Source organism: Mustelus asterias, chromosome 6 (assembly GCF_964213995.1).
Source record: "Mustelus asterias chromosome 6, sMusAst1.hap1.1, whole genome shotgun sequence".
Taxonomy (NCBI): Eukaryota; Metazoa; Chordata; class Chondrichthyes; order Carcharhiniformes; family Triakidae; genus Mustelus; species Mustelus asterias.
The window spans coordinates 100446462-100459713 of record NC_135806.1 but is presented as its reverse complement, the minus strand read 5'-3'; the positions used below and the strand labels follow the sequence as shown (position 1 = coordinate 100459713).

The 13252-nt window shown below is 41.6% G+C and overlaps 1 protein-coding gene across 10 annotated transcripts in view; it reads right to left on the bottom strand.

Moving 5' to 3' along the window:
• mef2cb (myocyte enhancer factor 2cb) overlaps positions 1 to 13252 on the bottom strand; it is a 236834-nt gene that overhangs the window by 32354 nt on the left and 191228 nt on the right. For all 10 annotated transcript variants that reach the window (XM_078214798.1, XM_078214802.1, XM_078214808.1 and 7 more), the window contains one exon: positions 8435 to 8485. In XM_078214798.1, the coding sequence (XP_078070924.1) occupies positions 8435 to 8485 (51 nt within the window). The remainder of the gene's footprint in view (positions 1 to 8434; positions 8486 to 13252) is intronic.

Sequence of the window (13252 nt, the reverse complement as noted above, 5' to 3'; positions counted from 1 at the left end):
TGAAGCCACTCCACACCACCGGGAAACCCATGGCAGGAGGTGCACCGCCAGCGGGACCAGAGAATCCTGCCCGCATGAACGGCCGGAGAATTCCAACCTTTGCCTTGTAGATGGTGGACAGGTTTTGGGGTGCCAGAAGGTGAGGTAATCACCTCAGAATTCCCAGCTTATAACCTGCTCTTGTAGCCACAGTATTTATATGGCTGGTTCAGTTCAATTTCTGGTAAATGGTAACCCCAGAATATTAATGTCATGAGTAATTTATTAATTGTCTGTCTATAGATATTGCACTGCTGATATTGCAATTAAGAAAAAGCAATGAAGGGGCGACACAGTAGCACAGTGGTTAGCACTGCTGCTTCACAGCTCCAGGGGCCTGGGTTCGATTCCCGACTTGTCTGTCTGTGTGGAGTTTGCACATTCTCCTCATGTCTGCGTGGGTTTCCTCCGGGTGCTCCGGTTTCCTCCCGCAGTCCAAAGATGTGCGGGTTAGGTTGATTGGCCATGCTAAAGTTGCCCCTTAGTGTCCTGAGATTAGCGGGTAAATATCTAGGGATGTGGGGGTAGGGCCTGGGTGGGATTATGGTCGGTGCAGACTCGATGGGCCAAATGGCCTCTTTCTGCACTGTAGGGTTTCTATGGTTCTATGGAGTCATTTTATGGCCTAATCTGCTAAAATAATGAAAATTATTTTATAATTTCTCCTTCCTTGGTAAAAAGTGTATTTTATACAGAAAACATTTATTTTTCCAATGCTGATGCATGTGGACGGAGGGGAAAAGAAAGAGGAAAAGACAGAAATTAAATAAATTTCAGATTTGTAAAATGTCACCTAATTGCAGAATTCAGATTATACAAGTAATCAAGAGAATGAAACCGTAAATAGAAGTTTCTCAACATGGGCAGCACGGTAGCACAGTGGTTAGCACTGCTGCTTCACAGCTCCAGGGACCGGTTCGATTACCGGCTTGGGTCACTGTGTGGAGTTTGCACATTCTCCTCGTGTCTGCGTGGGTTTCCTCCGGGTGCTCCGGTTTCCTCCCACAGTCCAAAGATGTGCGGGTTAGGTTGATTGGCCATGCTAAAATTGCCCTTAGTGTCCTGAGATGCGTAGGTTAGAGGGATTAGTGGGTAAATATGTAGGGATATGGGGGTAGGGCCTGGGTGGGATTGTGGTCGGTGCAGACTCGATGGGCCGAATGGCCTCTTTCTGTACTGTAGGGTTTCTATGATTTATATGATCATACTACTTCAATTAAATTCAGGCTTTTATTCAGTTTTTAGTCTATTTAAGAAAGAGCAATGTATGTATAGCACTGTCCTTAAAAGTAAACTGACATCAATACTAGATTTCTGTTTCTTTTTCTCCTTTGATTCTTCACCTTACCCATCTTCCCTCAAAAGCAGTGATAGTAGCTATAGTCTTCACATCAACAAAGATAGCTGGTTTCTGACTGAACAGCAAGCATGAGCAGGGTACTCATCACTGGGACATCATACCCAAGATCAATCCTGTATTTATCCAGTACACATTTCCAGCAAGGATCAGAAACAGAAAAGTTTGGTCAAAGTTTACCCTTAATCTCTCCCACTAAATGTAGCACCAACCCCCATCCCCCAGCCTGCCCCATTAACCTGCGCTCATTGAAATGAACTAATGTGATCTCATTATTACAGCTTTATTGAGAAATAGCCTGCAGTCAATTACTGAGGAATTCCATGTATCATTAATTGGCAATCTGCTACTTGAAAGACTTGTTTACATGATGCTGTAAACCTTCAGGCCAAATCAGTTTTATAATCCTTTCATCCAAATTCCACAACCCAAATCTCACCACCGTTCTCATCGCCCAAGAGAAATTTACTGAGACCATTTAAACTTGCCAAATTATTTTTCTCTTTAAATATTATATTACAAAACAAAACCAATGGAAGTAAATTAACTAAAACCAAGAAAACAAATTAAATATGTTAAAAACGCTCAAGCTTTACTGTCACAATACATGACATAATCTTGAACTAACTGCAGCATTGGGTCTCCTGCCTGGCTGTCTAACCTTCCACATAAAACATAAGTGTTCAGATCAATTTCAGAATAAAGACAGTTAAATTACAAATGTACTAAGACAAAATTAACATAGAAATGGTATCCTCCCTGCCACATACACAATATTCTTGCACACATAGCAATTTATATGGATTGAGTTTTGTGTTATTTTTGTCCAAAAACATAACTTAGAGACAGAACAACGGATTAAAGAAACCAAAATGAGAGACATTTATAAATGATCAGAGTCCTATGCACTGTAATGTCTATGCCCTGAGGTTACAATAACTCATGGTCCATCATCACTTAATGTGAGTTACTGCAACTTCAGTGATTAAGGCCCCTGCAAGTTCAGGACCCAACAAGGCTATAATCCTTATTATAGGAGCTATGACAAATCTGCCAGAATCAATGTGCTTAGCGATAATATAGTCAGCACCGTTTTCAAAGCAAAAACCAGCAGAAAAAGGAAAATAAAGCAGTTACAGGGTTAGGAACATAGAAAGACATGAAGAGAATCTCTTCACCTTCAAATCTTTTCCACCATTCAATGTTATTATGCCTGTTCTGTACCCTAACTCCATCGCACTGCTTTGGAGTCATAATACCTTTTGCGAGCAAAAATAGACCTCAGATTTTAAATTATTAATTGAGCTAGCATCTTGTGCTTTTTGTAAGAGAGTTTCTGCACATCTATCACCCTTTCTGTGAAGAAGAGTTTTCAAACTTCTCTCTTAAATGACCTAGTTCCGATTATAAGGTTATGTTCTTCTATACTCGAATCACCCAGGAGTAGTAAAGGTTTCTTGCTATCTACCCCTTCAGTTCCATTAAAAAATAGTGATCTTTGTACATGAACCTCTAAATCTCTTTACACTTCCACTGTTCCCATATTTTCATTGTTTTAAAAATTTTTGGATTCATCCTACTTTTGGTTCAATTTGGCTGTCCTCACACTTAACTACACAGAAATCCATCTGCTGCAGTCCTGCCAACTTATTTAAGCTTTCAATACCACTTTTTAACGTCATGCTCCCATGTGCCATTAATCTTTGTGTCATCAGCAAACTTGAATACATGGCTCTTTATAGTGTTACCCAAATCATTAATAAATTTAGTGAATAACTGAGGCCAAAGCATAGACCCTTGTGAGCCAACACTTGTCACTTCCTTCCAATTTGAATGCATAACGCATTATCCCTGCTCACTATCTTGAACTGACTGTTTTCCTAACGCAGACTTGTCCAATTTTTTCATGCGAGGACCCACATTTCAATTTTTCCCCACTCAAGGGGCCTATGAGCAAATGTTCAGAAAGACAAGGCTTGGCACATCATTAAACATGAAATTTAAAAATATGTTGAGGTATGAAATAAAGAAACCTGGCAATCAGTCTCTTCCCACAACAACAGCAAAAGGCAGTCTGTCTCTTCCCCACTCCCTGCGCAGCAGCCAGTCGCTTCCCACCCACCACCCCCCAATCCAGTCACCATGCATCCCCACCCCCAAGTCCAGCAGCCTCTCTATCTCTTCCCACCCCCTCCCTGAAAACCTCTCTCCCTCCCCAGGCTCACTGCCACTGCTGGTATACAGGCCTCAGGCTGAATGCAATATACTGCTCGCTGCTCCTCCAATCAGAGACAGTTTATCTTACACATTTGCTGTTATTACTGAGCCTATCAGCAGCAAACATGGGACAGAAATAGCTTATGATTGGAGGAGCAGGAGCAGCTCCTTGCAGAATCTTCCACTCTACTTACTGCCATTGTGAACACCGGGTCCCCGGGTCAGGATAGAGAACCATGGCAAGCCGGATCTGGCCTTCATGCCGGGTGGAGGACAAACCTGTCTTAACCAGTTCAACGATTTACCTTCATTTCCATGAGCTAACAGTCTGTCATGCTGAACTCTATTCTTTACAAATCCACATTGATTCTCTCTGATCAGCTCTGTTCAGTCACTCTGTCTTGAATTATAGATTCCAATAGCTTAATGAAATGGATTAACAAACTATTCTCTTATGTCCAGGTATGGGTTTGTATTTAGCCGAAACTGATGCTAGCTTCTCTGCTAGCTGTAAGGGCCCGCCCTCCCTACATTAAATAAAGTTGGACAATCTTAATGTTCATATAATAAACCTGGTCAGAATTCAGGAAAAATTGCTGATCTCATTAAAAGAGGCTCTGGGATAGCTGATTTTGGAAATCAACAATAGGTGGAAGTTGTATTTCAGAGATTGGAGAGATACAATAATGTTGACCAGAGTAGTTAGAAGTTGGCTGAACTATATCCCTCACCTGTAAATGCTTGATAGTGTAAAATGAGGGGTACATTTAAATGTCAGGTGATAAGACGGAAAACCATGTCAACTATCTAACTGATCCCTTCAGTAAGAATCCTGGTCCGTTTTGAGGGCCAGGTCTTTCTAACATATTAAAAATGTACCTTTTTAACTGTGTGCTGCCGATCCAAAACATAATCTGATTGCAGCTCACCAGCTCCAGGTCAGTGTAATATTGGGTGGCCTAGGGGCTGATTTAGCCAGTGGGAATGGCAGATTGCAGAATGGAGGAGTCCAGATTAGTAATGAGCCACATTAATTTTGTGAACCCTTATTTTTATGTATTTATGATGCTTCCACCTGATTCAAATTGGCACCTGGTCCACCCAGCAGAAGATTCAGGTTAAAACTGTGGCTGAGCAAGAATGCGCTGATAAGTTGACCTCGATGCTTACTCTGGTACTGTCCCATTCCTGCCAAGTGGAGGGAGCTAACTTCAGTCAATGGTAATCAAACATAAAAAATATTCCATTCGCTAAGTGTTAAATAAATAAAAGTTTGCGGGGGGGAAATTAAAATAATTTTTCGAATTGCCTCTTTTATTGGCAAAAATTAAGTATGTGACCTTTAGATGTGGTTGAAGGATTCATCTCTTGCAAGGGCAATGGAATATACAAGTAAGGAAGTTTTACTGCAGCTATACAGGACATTGGGAAGAGCAAATCTGGAGTACTCTGTACAGTTTTGGTCTCCTGATTTGGAAAAACAGTATAATTGCATTAGAAGCATCTCAGACAGGGTTCACTCAACTCATTCCTGGATGAAGGGATTACCTTGTGAAGAAATCTGAACAGGTTGGGTCTATGTCATTTGGAGTTTAGGAGAATGAATGGTGATCTTATTCAAACATATAAGATTCTGAGGAGACTTGAGAGGGTCAGCACCTATGGGGGAGGCTACAGCTAGGGGACACAATTTAAGAACAGGAGGTCTACCTTTTAAGAAGGTGATGAGAAGATTTTTTTTTCTCTTGAGGGTCACTAACTTTTTATATTCATTCACGGGATATGGATTTTGCTGGCTAGGCCAGCATTTATTGTCCATCCCTAATTGCCCTTGAGAAGGTGGTGGCGAGCTGTATTCTTGAACTGCTGCAGTCAATTTGGCGTTGGTCCACGTACAGTGCTGTTAGGGTGGGAGTTCCAGGATTTTGACCCAGCAACAGTGAAAGAACTGCGATACATTTCCCAGTCAGGATGATGAGTGACTGCTAATTCTCTGTGGAATTCTCAGCTTGGAAACAATTTAAAAAGCATGGAATTTGCTGAACCACATAAAACTATGTATTTTTTATTCATTTATGGGATGTGGGTGTCACTAGCTAGGCCATCATTTATTGCCCATCCCTAGTTGCCCTTCAGAAGGTGGTGGTAAGCTGCCTTCTTGAATCGTTGCAGTCTCTGAGGTGTAGGTACACCCACAGTGCTGTTAGGGAGGTAATTACAGGATTTTGACCCAGCCACAATGAAGAAACAGTGATATGCTTCCAAGTCAGGATGGTGAGTGACTTGGAGGAGAATCTTGAAATCACTAAATGCAGTTTTACCTTTTATGACTCATCAATTTTTTAAAAAGTTCTGCTACTTCTTGTGGAGCTTACTTTAATACAGCAAATAAAATGCTATCTGGTTTTATAAATAGAAAGCTGAGAAGAGCTATGAATAAGGCTTTCCTTTTCTAAAATCAATGCACCAAGATTAGAGTTAGCACATTACATGCCAGTAACTGACGAGCGCATACTTCCCCAGGCTGTAGTTAAACCTATAGTCTTCTGCCAAAGGAAATGGTTCCATCAATGTAGACTGCCAAAGTACAGTAGATATTAGCAAAATACTAATTTATATAAAATTCAAAATGGATTCTAATCGCAACAGCAAGCAAATTCTCTGGCCTGTGTTTGACAGAGGAAAAGTATGTTGTTCAAAAGATCATTTCATGTGACTTGTTATGCAATTTTAAAGCAAAGTAATAACAACAACAGAGTATCTTCTGTCTGAAAAACAAATGAGGAACAAAGATGACTTTTCATGTTTCCTACTGAAAACCCGTGGACACAAGACTGGTTGAAATTCTTACATTCCCTGAACGTGACATCATAGCAGACAGTGAAGGCCCCTGAGGATCCTACCATCCCACCCCCTTTTTTTGTGTGCCCTTTGACACTTCAGGCAATAAATGTAGTCTTCAAATATTAAGCCTTATATTGCATTCTACAGACTTGTAAAATAAAAGGTGATTATTTTCCAATTAAAATACATAGCGACACTTAACCAGAATCGATTAATGAAAGATAATCTTACTGTAGGTTTACACCCAATACATCGAACAATTTATAATTTCAGCTGATGCTGGGTGCTTAGGCAAAACAGGAGTTTATCTGCATCTTGTAGCATTATTTTCCTCTTCAATCTCAAAAGGCATTGCCTGATGTCAGAGGTTGACATGGCCTTTATCATTTCTAACCAAAAAAATGCAGTATGAACTAAAAATGTAACGTATTTGTTCAGCCAATATTAGTTAACAAAACACACTCTTGTAAACCTATTGCTTTCATTGGCTGCTGTTCATAATTCATTTCAATGGCTCTTTTTATAATCCATAAAGCAGAGCTGTAGACAATACATGCGAACTTTTGTAGTAAGGCAAGAAAACACCACCCACAGTTTATAGACAGGCACAAATGCAGCTCAACAATGTGAACTTTCAATAGTTTTTCTTTTGTGGAAAAAAGATATAAATCCCACAGTTCCAGTGTTCATTAGCATAGAAACAAGAAGCAGGAGTAGGCCATTCAGCCCTTCAAGCCTGCTCTGCCATTCATTTTGATCATAGCTGACCATCGAATTCAATATCCTGATCCCTCTTCCCCTCCTATCCCTTGATTCCCTTTAGCCCCTATAGAGCTATATCTAATTTCTTCTTGAAATCAGACAACGTTTGGCCTCAATGAATTCTGTGATAGTGAATTCCACACATTAACAACCCTCTGGGTAAAGAAATTTCTCCTCACCTCAGTTCTAAAAGGTTTATCCCTTATCCTCAAACTATGACCCCCTAGTTCTGGCCTCCGCGAGCACTGGGAACATTCTTTCAGAATCTACCCTATTAGAATTTTATAAGTTTCTATGAGATCCCCTCTCTCTCTCCTAAAATCCAGTGAATATAATCCTAACCGACTTAATCTCTCCTCATATAACAAACCTGCCATCCCAGGAATCAGCCTAGTAAACCTTCGCTGTACTCCCTCTATAGCAAGGACGTCCTTCCTCAGGTAAGGACACCAAAACTGCACACAATACTCCAGGTGTGGCCTCATCAATGCCCTTTACATTTGCAGAAAAATTAATTTTATATTTTAAAGTTTTAATTGTACTAAAGGTATTTAATCTGTACTTTTTTTTCCATGAGACATTTTCTCCTCTCTGCTCTTCCCAGCAAACATGTCAAATGTAGCCAAGATGATAAATATGCAACTTGTCTCTCAGTGTCTACCAAGGCTGCTCTATGCCAGTTATGAGGAGCCATCTGAAAATAGCCCAGGGCCAGATGTCTTGCCAACGTTCCCACCCTCCTATCCTCCATTTGGAGAGATGCCCAGATTCGCCAACATCTGAGTGTGAAATATATGACAAAAATTGAAACAAAGATTACAACTCACTTGAATGTACACAGTCACTTTTCAGAATGACACGCATCAAAAGAGGCCATATTTTCAATCAAAAGAAATGAGTCTTATCAGAAATGAGTGATAATTGACAGCTCTGGGACAGTTCTTCATTCAATGGTTTATAATAGCAATATGATTGAGATTAGTAACTTAGCAGAGGTGAGTTCAGACCTTCAGCCTATGATTGTGCGGCACTGTGCATTTGAGTTTTGATATGCTGTACTACTGTGCTGCGGATCTCTCAGTATTCTGAAGCATAGACTTACATAGACCAAGCCAAATTCTAACTTCACACATTTCATTGAAAACATAATTGCTACAATTAAAAATGTCACACTTCAGATGAGTTAAATGTGAAACAATTAAATAGTTGTCATACCTGCACTGGTGCCTGCACCAGTTGTTGTGAGGTCCCCACCCAAGAGGCCACCTAAAATTGAAAATGTAAATTTTGATTAGGAACAATGACAGGAAAAATATTTCACAGCAAATCTAGGCTAAACATTATGAGTAGAAAAACACTTATACTATAAAGTTAGTGTGTGTGCCCTCAGGTCGATGTGATGCATTAAGTGTGTGGGTAAAGAGAATTAGCAAGCTTTCAGCTTTTGTGTGTTAGTTTGCTTCTAATTTTCAGCCTACACTACTGGCTAACAGCAAAGTGAAAAAGAGAGCCAAATTCCCACATCTTTTCCTTGCAACCTCTCCATTTGCAAGTCCCCAGCTGGGTCCCCTTATGGCAACACACAAAAACTGGGTCTCTCACATGTAAGGGTTTAGAGCAACTCAGAGGACATTTTCCCTCAGACATGCAGCACGCAAGCCATCAGCCTGTGGGCACACCATGGCACTCACGGACCAAACTCCCAGCTCTAGGGGAATAGCTCTAATGCCTTATGGATAACTCTGGAGAGGTTGAAAGCTAAGGAAGTCAAACCTAACAAAGAATCTGGAGTGGAGGCTAAAGGCAGACTGATATCTGAACAGGTCACCTTCCCAAAGCCGGTTCCACATGCAGAATTTTACATTCCTTTGGGCCCAACCAGGGAGGTCAAGAGAGGGACCTGATATTTGGGCAGCCCAGGGTCTCTATAATTTTTGCACAGGTTTGTACCCCAGAGAGGACATTCCAGTTATGTTGCAAAGAGTTAACACAATACAGGAGACTGTAGTTATGAACAATGAGCCCAACTTGGTTGGTGTAGAAGATGGGTGCACTCTGGGCTGTTTTTAATGGAGGGAGGGACCATCATGTCGCACTACTCAGAAATGAATGAACAGTTCCTCAACTCGATTTTTGGGATACCAGAGAGCATCTGCTCAGAGAGTGCAGAAGTGAAACGGAACATACTTTGAGACACCAACTACAATACTGGACTCTCAACATATGGGAAGCTGGAGTTGAAAAATGTTGACTGGTTTGAGGCTGACATCACTGTGATGGAGCCTATCATTAATTACAAGACAGATCTGAGCGAGTAAACTCTGAATGCACTAAGAGCTGCTTGAAGTAACATCCTACAGGCTGCTGGGTGGCGCACCAATGATTACTGGTTTTAACTTTGGCAGAACATCCAGACATCCTTCGACACAGGGAATGTCAGGGACATTAATAAAGGTATCAAAAGGGCAACAGCAACATCAGCAAAGAAAATGGCTCCATTGAAAACAAAGGCAAGGGAAGTCATCACCGACTGCAATAAACAGTTGGAGAAATGGGTGGAACACTACCTTGAATTGTACTTGGGGAGAACACCATCACCAAGGAAGCTCTAGACACCATAGAAAGCCTACTTGATGTGATAGAGCTGGATATAGAACACATGGTGGAGAAGCTTAGTAAAGATATTGACTCGCTTGCCATGGGCAAAGCTTCAGCTGCTAATTCTATTGTGCCTGAACTCATCAAGGTATATGAAATTGGCATTCCTGCAGCATCTGCACAAACTATAACTCTACGGAGGGCAGGGGCAGTGCCCCAGGATATGCATGGTGCAAAGATTGTGACCCTGTACAAGAACAAGGGCGGCCACAGTGATTACAACAACTATGGAGGCATCTCCCTGCTAGCATCATGGGAAACGTATTTGCCCGTGTTGCCCTTTTTCCAATGGATGGAGTGAATTTTTAAGGTGGTGGATGGAGTGCCGATCCAGGTGAAATGATTTATCCTGGATGGTATCACGGTTCTTGAGTTTTGTTGAAGCCACAATCATCCAGGCAAGAGGGGGGTAATTCATCACGTTCCTGACTTGTGCTTTGTGGATGGTAAACAGGCTTTAGGGAGTCAGGATTTGAGTTACTGGACTCAGAATTGCCAGCCTCTGACTTGTTCTTGTAGTCACAGCAGTTATATGGTTGGTCCAGTTCAGTTTCTGGTCAATGGTAGCTGTCATGTCCAAACTGAGTAAAAGAACATGGAGCAACAGCAATCTGACTGAGAACACTGAACTGCAAGTCCACCAAGTCTGTGGCCTTACCATAGTTCACTACAGTGGTGAGACCTGGGCAACATATCTCCACCTTCACTGTCTCAGATGTATCCTTGACACTCTTGGCAGGACTTGGTCATAAACTACGAGATCCTGGAGCATGCTGATCTTATCAGTAAACACTTGTTACTATGCCTACGATATCTGCGCTGGCTCAGCAACATCCATCGGATGGATGATGGTTGTATACCAAAAGACCTTCTGGAATAGTGAACTGGCCACTAGGTCCTGCATGTCCATATCTCTGCTACAAGGTATGAGGATCCTGAACATTGACAACCGGGACCTGACCTCTGGAGGGGCATTGGAAAAGGCTGGCAGAAATGAAATGTTCAGCTGACAGAGAAAAGACAAAGAGGCCAACAAACTGTGCATCATCTCAGCAAGTGTCTTCCAGGCTGGAGTGGGGTGCCTGAGCCACATTGTGATGCTTATCACAGAGTTGAGCATCAGGGCACAAACCATCGCTGTATAAGGCAGAAGGCTGCCACCATCAACATGGTGAACATTTTGGCTGTATAATATATGAAATAGTCATAAGCCTGTTCCAATTCAAGGGGACTGAAAGTTTTGTAACACAATGTACTGAGGAAACCTTTCTCTGATATTAGCTTCTTTATGATGTGCAAGGTAATGAATGACCCAAGCAAATATAAATATGTAATAACCTTTGCAGTTGGATGGTCACTATCTTGTACTGATTAACATCACAACATTCTGTAATATACAATCATTGATATCCTTCTATAAGGCTAGTAACTCAATTGAAATTTACAACTTTCACAAATTAAAAGATTTTTATACTAACAACAACAGCACAGTGCAAAGTTTAAAATGCCAATGTCAGAGATGATAACAAGCTAATCTCCCCCGGGGATGATGCTTCTGCCTTGTCTTGAATAATGGATAGATAGGGAGCAACAAAAATGAATTTCCCCATTGAATATAATGAGAGCACTAGAGGGCAGCAGAACAGTTTATGTAACACATCTGTGTCCACTGATAAACACAGTAAGAAGTTTAACAACACCAGGTTAAAGTCCAACAGGTTTATTCGGTAGCAAAAACCACACAAGCTTTCGGAGCTCCAAGCCGCTTCTTCAGGTGAGTGGGAATTCCCACTCACCTGAAGAAGGGGCTTGGAGCTCCGAAAGCTTGTGTGGCTTTTGCTACCAAATAAACCTGTTGGACTTTAACCTGGTGTTGTTAAACTTCTTACTGTGTTTACCCCAGTCCAACGCCGGCATCTCCACATCATGTCCACTAATAAACAACAGAAGTATGTGAAGACAAACCAATAGCACAATGGTCTGCTTCTCTGGGCAGAGTGAGCTTTCAGTTACTCACATTTCCATTGTTTTCAAGTACTAGTACTGTAATTCATCCAGTGCCACTGCTTCATGTGAGAAATAAAACAACACTAATGTAATAAACCTAACCCACCCAGTGGGAAAAATCACAGATCGTATCAGCTGCCTGTTTTACACCCCTCCCAATTTTACTATCGGTGATTAAAATGACCCCTCCTTCAAAATATGTGCAGAAATACGTATTATGTGGTCAAGTGAATCAAAACAAGTCGGAAAAGCTAACAAAACATGTTTTGTTTTCCTGTTATCAGGACCATCAGATGAAAGGTTAAACTACAATTCTGCCTGCTTGTTCTGGTTGCTCAAGTAAAAAGATCTCATAGCACCATTCAAATAGCTGGAAGGTTCTCTCAGTGTCCTGACTGACACCTCAAAAAACTGATTCACCAACATTCAGCTCATTGCCATTTGTGAGAAACTGATGAGTGCAAAATGGAAGCTGTGCTCACCCACAGAAGGACAAAGACTGTACCTCACAGCATTCCATTGCATGTGAAGTACTTTGGGTTGCTTGCCGCAGATCTGATATGTGACTGTATAAATGTTAATGTTTTATCTTATAAAAGTGTGCCTGTCTTTATTTAGTTCCACAATCAACAAGCTTTTAAAAACAAGGCTGAGTGTTCCTTAATCATTACTTGATCGTCTATGGTAAGAAGTCTCACAACACTAGGTTAAAGTCCAACAGGTTTATTTGGTAGCACGAGCTTTCGGAGTGCTGCCCCTACATCAGGTGAACGGAGGATTTGGTTCACAAACCGGGCATATATAGGCACAAACTCAATTAGAAGATAATGGTTGGAATGCGAGTCTTTACAGGTAATCAAGTCTTTACAGGTACAGACAATGTGAGTGGAGAGAGGGTTAAGTACAGGTTAAAGAGATGTGAATTGTCTCAAGCCAGGGCAGTTACTGAGATTTTGCAAGCCTAGGCAAGTCGTGGGGGTTACAGATAGTGTGACATGAACCCAAGATCCCGGTTGAGGCCGTCCTCATGTGAGCGGAACTTGGCTATTAGTTTCTGCTCAGCAATTCTACGTTGTCGTGTGTCTTGAAGGCCGCCTTGGAGAACGCTTACACGAAGGTCAGCGGCTGAATGCCCTTGACTGCTGAAGTGTTCCCCGACAGGAAGAGAACACTCCTGCCTGGTGATTGTCGAGCAGTGTCCATTCATTCGTTGTCGTAGCGCCTGCATGGTCTCGCCGATGTACCATGCCTTGGGACATCCTTTCCTGCTGCATATCAGGTAGACAATGTTGGCCGAGTCGCAGGAGTATGTATTGTGTACCTGGTAGATGGTGTTCTCACACGAGATGATGGCATCCGTGTCGATGA